This window comes from Phascolarctos cinereus, unplaced genomic scaffold, assembly GCF_003287225.1.
Source record: "Phascolarctos cinereus isolate Bilbo 61053 unplaced genomic scaffold, phaCin_HiC Scaffold_726;HRSCAF=1367, whole genome shotgun sequence".
NCBI lineage: Eukaryota > Metazoa > Chordata > Mammalia > Diprotodontia > Phascolarctidae > Phascolarctos > Phascolarctos cinereus.
The window spans coordinates 349,991,846-349,997,776 of record NW_027556098.1 but is presented as its reverse complement, the minus strand read 5'-3'; the positions used below and the strand labels follow the sequence as shown (position 1 = coordinate 349,997,776).

Genomic DNA, 5,931 nt, shown 5'->3' with positions numbered 1-5,931 from the left:
GTCTATCAAAATTAGTTATCACATGTTGTAGCTGTTACTGTGTACAATATTTTCCTGGTTCTGCTCACTTCACTCAATATCAGTTCATTCAAGTATTTCCAGGTTTTTCTGAAGTTTGCCTGCTTATAATTTCTTCTAGCACAACAATATTCCATTACATTCATATGCCACAACTTGTTCAGCTATTCCCCAACTGATGGGGAATCCCCTCAATTTCCAATTCTTTGCCACCACAAAAATGCATTTATTTTGCTTGGATTCAGAAGCAAGAACTAGGAACAAAGAAGCACAATTATATTAATGTAAAAACCAATTCCCTAGTTATTAGAGGTAAGCAAAAGTAGAAGGACCTTCCTCACATGGAATCATGTTCCTTCTTTTTGAAGGATTTAATTCAAATGTTGAATGACCACTTACTTGCTAGGTATATTGTAGGGGAAATTTTATCTATCTATCAATCTATCTATCATTTATCTATTTCTATTAGATATGGGTTGGACTAGATGGTTGTTGAAGGTCTCTCCAGTTCTGGGATGTATCTGAGATTCTTATATTGTCATCTTTGTGCCACAGAGGGAGATTTTCTTTACCCTATGTAGATGAAAATCTGTATAAGGCAGGAATTTTTTTAAAGAGACATACCATAAAAGTAAAATAAATAGGATTTGATAATTTTTATATATAATCAGGAAGAAAGATAAAAGAGTTAAAAATATAAATTTACTCAGTTAACCTGAAAAAAAAATGAAGTGTTTTAGGTAAATCTCCTTGAGAAAATACTTCCCCAGAAGTAAAAGAAGTAATGTCACTGCAATAATTAACAGTTAAAAGACAGGATATAACCAGCAGTTAAGACAAGGTGAATCTAATATATCAACATGATCCATTAGTGTTATACTCAGGACAAGCTGATAAACACAAAGTCAGTCCTAAATTTTGATTTCCTTGGTGTAATAGACAGAATATGTATAAGTTATCATTGTTAGGTACTGAGCTTTAGAAAAATTATGTTTTAGAATATTGCCTATATTCTGCTCAGACTTTGAATATACTGGAGGTGGGATCTCTTCCAAAACTTCAAATTTGCTCACCAGACCCAAAGGTCTTTTCTCAATTCTCGTTATCCTTGATCTCTCAGCAGACTTTGAAACCACTGATCACCCTCTTCTCCTTGATACTCACTTCCCACTAGGTTTCCAGGATACTATTGTCTCCTGGTTCTACTTTTATATATCCAACCGCTCCACCTCTGTCTCCTTTGTTGAATCCCTATCCAAAGCATGCCCACTAACTGTAGGTATCACACAGGGTTCTGTCCTGGGCCCTCTTCTGTTCTCCTGCTATTACTTCACTTGGTGATTTTATCAGCTTCCATGGTTTTAATTACCATCTCCATGCTGATGATTCTGAAATCTATATATCCTGTTCTAATCTCTCTGCTGACCTCCAATCTCACATCTCCAACTGCCTTCAATCTCAAACTGAATGTCCAGTGGACATTCTAAACTCAACATGTCAAAAACAGAACTTTTCTTTCTTCCCAAACCTTCTCCATCTCCTACTTTAGAGGGCAGCACCAATCTCCTTGACTCCTTGCTATCTCAAATCTGCCATGTCCAATCTGTTGCCTGTTGATTTCACCATTGCAGCATCTCTCATGTATGCCCTATATTCTCTCCTATGAGACTGCCATAGTCTGTTTCAGGTCTTTAACACCTCATGCCTAGATTATTTCAATAACCTACTAGTGGGTCTGCCTGCCTCAACTCTCCCTGTTCCAATACATCCTCTATTCAGCCACCTAATTAATTTTCCTAACATGCATGTCTCTGCCCCCACCTCTCTCTCTCTGTCTCTGTCTCTCTCTGTCTCTCTCTCTTTCTCTCTCTCTCTCTCTCTCTGTCTCTGTCTCTCTCTCTCTCTCTCTCTCTCTGTCTCTGTCTGTCTGTCTGTCTGTCTGTCTCTCTCTCTCTCTCTCTCTCTCTCTCTCTCTCTCTCTCTCACACACACACACACACACACACACACACACACACACACTCCTCTATAAATCCCAGTGGCTCTCTGTGTTTTGCAGGATCAAATACAAAATACTCTGTTCAGCATTCAAAGCCTATCTCAACTAGTCCCTTCTTACCTTTCCAGTATTTTTACACCTTACTCCTTGTCATGTACTCATGTGTCCAATGATGCTGGCCTCCTTGCTATTCCATAAATAAAACTCTCCATCTCTCACTTTCAGGCATTTTCTCTGACTGCCCCTGATGCCTGGAATGCTCTCCCTCCTCATTTCTACTTACTGACTTCTCTGGCTTCCTTTAAGTTCTAACTAAACTCCCATCTTCTACAGCACTGATGTCACAGTCAAATAGAAACTAGGGCTATAAAATCATGATTAAGGATTCCCTAGGGCCTCATGAAACAAAGAAAAAAAATTATCATCTGTGTTTTAGTGTATTACTTATTTATTTTGTTAAATATTTCCCAATTACATTCTAATCTGTTTCAGGCTCCACTTGGGTGTCTTGTGGGCCAAATTTGGTCCTCTGGCCATGTGTGTGACACCTCTGTTCTATAGGAAGACTTTTTAAAATCCCTCTTAATTTGAATTCCTTTCCTCTCTTAATTATTTTCTTTTATGTATATACCTTGTTTGTACATTTTTTTTTGTTGTCTCCTTCATTAGATTATGAACTCTTTTAGGGAAAGGACTATTTTTTTTTCCCCATATTCCCTGAACTTAACACAGAGCCTAGCACATAGAAGGTTGAGTAATCTTTTTTGACTTACTGACTGACTGAGATCTAACATACTTGAACCCTATTATACTGTCTTTTTCTGTTGCAAGACATATATATCTTTCCTTTTTGTGGTTGTTCATGTCTGGATAGATAGTATAGTCATGTCTTGCTCTTTGGGACACCATGGACCATAGCACACCAGGCCCTTCTATCCACCACTATTTCCTGAAATCTGTTCAAGTTCATGTTTTTTCCTGGAAAGCTAAAAATTTATTTTGACATAATTCAGGTAGGGAAAACTCTCACTTAGTCCACAGAGTACCATCCCCTGCATTGGCTTTAGAAGCATGCCTTAAGAGTAACCTTCATAAAATGACTGATAATCACTTGTCATCTCTTGTCCAGCCCTTCAAGAAACTCACCATCTTCATTTTCACTGTCACAACTGAGTCTAGGCAGAAAAGAACAAGAAAATGTTGAAAGATTAATCTCTATCCCATCTCTATCACCTTCTGTGATGTCAGCCCAATTTACTCCAACCTCTGGTAAACCAAAGACAGACTTTTCTTTTCATTTAATCCAGCACAAATGGGTCATCCTGATGACAAATGTAGTAAAATAAGCTTAGCCTCATTGGATAGATTCTTTTGCTTAATTTCCTGAAGAGTGTTTCTTATATAGAAAGAAGACAATATAGTATGATAGGGACAACAATTCTGTACACTGAGGACATAGAGGACACCTCTGAAACTTGTTACTTCTGTGACCTTGATCAAATACATCACTTAACCTTACTGCTTCCCACTTTTCTCATCTTTGAAATCAAGGGGTTAGAAAAAGATGGCCTCTGAAGCCTCTTAAGTTTTGATCTCTTGGGAACAGCCTTCACATCTGAATTCAAATGTGGCTTAAGCTTTTCAGTAGGAATGACTTAATTTGAATAAACCTTTATTTTCATCTCAGTAACCCACATCTTAGTATGATAATGGTAGAGATGATGATGATGGTGGTGGTGGTGGTAGTGATGATGGTAGTGATGGTGGTTGTGGTGCTAACGAAAACCAAAAATGACAACAGTAATAATAACAGTTTCAGGACAAAGTACTCTACATGCATTATCTGATTTGGACTGCAAGGTACTATTATTATCCTCATTTTACAAATGAGGAAACTGAGGCTAATAAAAGTCTTATCTTGCTCAGTGTCACACAGCTAGTAACTGTCTGTGGCAAGATCCAAATTTTGCCTTTCTTGACATGAAAACAAGTATTTTACTTAATGTGTCATGTGTCCTTTTTCCTGGGACTTTGAGAGACCATTTAAAATATTCTTTGCATATTCTTTCTGCTTCTGTTACCTTTATACTTCCAAAATGTTTTGAGTAGCTTTCGGGGTTTCTCCTTCTTCATTCCACTTCAGATATATTGATGTGTCATCATGTACATTCCCTGAAATCATTCCAGTCAGCCTTCTTTGGCCCACATGTTCCATATACACTGACACTCTTCCTATAGTCATCTCTAGCAACTACTCTAAATTTAATATTAATTAGGGACCTTCTATCCCTCCTTTTGTAAAATAGCTAGGAACTTTATATGGTTTCTCTCAGTGTTATTCATGCCACCAAATTATCATCCATAATCCATAAGCTTTCAATCACTCTGATTACAGGACTATACATGTTTGGTGCTCATATAATATCAAGAATACATCCCCTGGAGCTCTCAACAAATCACTTTCATTTTTCTGCATAATTACCCTACAATTTGTGCTATGTTTATGGAATTGGAGTTACAGTTTCCTTCAATGACTTTTCATACTCTGAAGCCAATTATCTGTGGAAACGAAATTCATTCCTCACTCACATGTATAAACACATAGCTACGATAACATATCTTTTTTTATCTCAGCTAATCTCAGCCTGACATAGAAGGGTCCTTGGCAAGGAGCAATTTGAGCAAAGCCCCACGAAGCTGTGTGGTTTTCAGACTGTAGATGACAGGGTTGAGCACAGGTGGAAGGATTAAGTAGATGTTGGCCATCATTGTTTGTACAATCTTAGGAGCTGACTGGCCAAAGCGGTGCACCAGGGACAGGGAAATCAGAGGGATATAGAAGATGGCAACTGCTCCAATATGGGACACACAAGTGCTGAAGGCCTTGTGCTGCTCTGTGGGTGATGCAATACTGAGGACAGAATGGATGATCATGACATAGGAGATGATGATACATGGTGTATCTGTCCCTGAAGTCAAGATAAGACCAGTTAAGCCCCAGAAGCTGTTGGGTTTGGTATCTGAACATGCCAATTTGAGCACATCAGGGTGGTAGCAGTAGGAATGGGAAAGCACATTCATTTTACAGAATGATAGCCGTTTCAGTAACAAAAGTGTTGGTACCAACAATACTATCATGCGTATGAGTATCACCAGAACAATCTGAAGGATTCTGGCATTGGTGAGAATAGTGCTATATCTCAGAGGGTCACAGATAGCCACAAAGCGATCAAAGGCCATAGCCACTAGGACACCAGTTTCTATGACTGTGAACCCATGTAAGAAGAACATTTGGACAATGCAGCCATCTAAGCTGATCTCTCTCAAATCAAACCAAAGGACGACCAATGTTGTTGACATTGTAGAAATAATTAAGCCCAAGTCAGTAGCTGATAGCATAGAAAGGAAATAGTACATGGGCTGATGAAGGCTCTGCTCTGTGATGATGACAAACAGGATCATGCTGTTTCCTGAAAGGGCAATAGCATAGAGACAGCAGAAAGGGATGGAGATCCAGATGTGGTCTGCTTCGAGTCCTGGGATACCAATGAGGTGGAAGGTTGGAAATGGAGATGTCAAGTTGCTAAAAGTTACCATTGTAGTTTAGGAAGATAGCATTTATTTTCATATGGCTCAGATTCTGCAGAAACACAAGAAAAATTCCCTCACTATATATAAAAATGATATGATGGATTTTTCTTTCAAAACTCTTCCCTTAAGTGAACCACCACATGGCCTTATTTCTTAAAATTGTGGTATCCTTCCATTCCTAGCACAATGGATCAATAAATATTTGATGAAAGGGTGAATGACTGATTAAATTCATAAGTGTTGATATAAAGATAGAATTATGTACTCTTTATTACTGTTGTATCTCCTGTAAGTATTGAATCTAGTAGTTTGCCTCTTGCCCC

At 38.2% G+C, this 5,931-nt stretch overlaps 1 protein-coding gene across 1 annotated transcript; it reads right to left on the bottom strand.

Annotated features, from left to right (window-relative positions):
* Positions 1-4,657: 4,657 nt before the first annotated feature.
* Positions 4,658-5,614, bottom strand: LOC110195127 (olfactory receptor 51F1-like). Its single transcript, XM_020967763.1, has one exon. The coding sequence runs from the start codon at positions 5,612-5,614 to the stop codon at positions 4,658-4,660; it is 957 nt and encodes a 318-aa protein (XP_020823422.1).
* Positions 5,615-5,931: the final 317 nt, after the last annotated feature.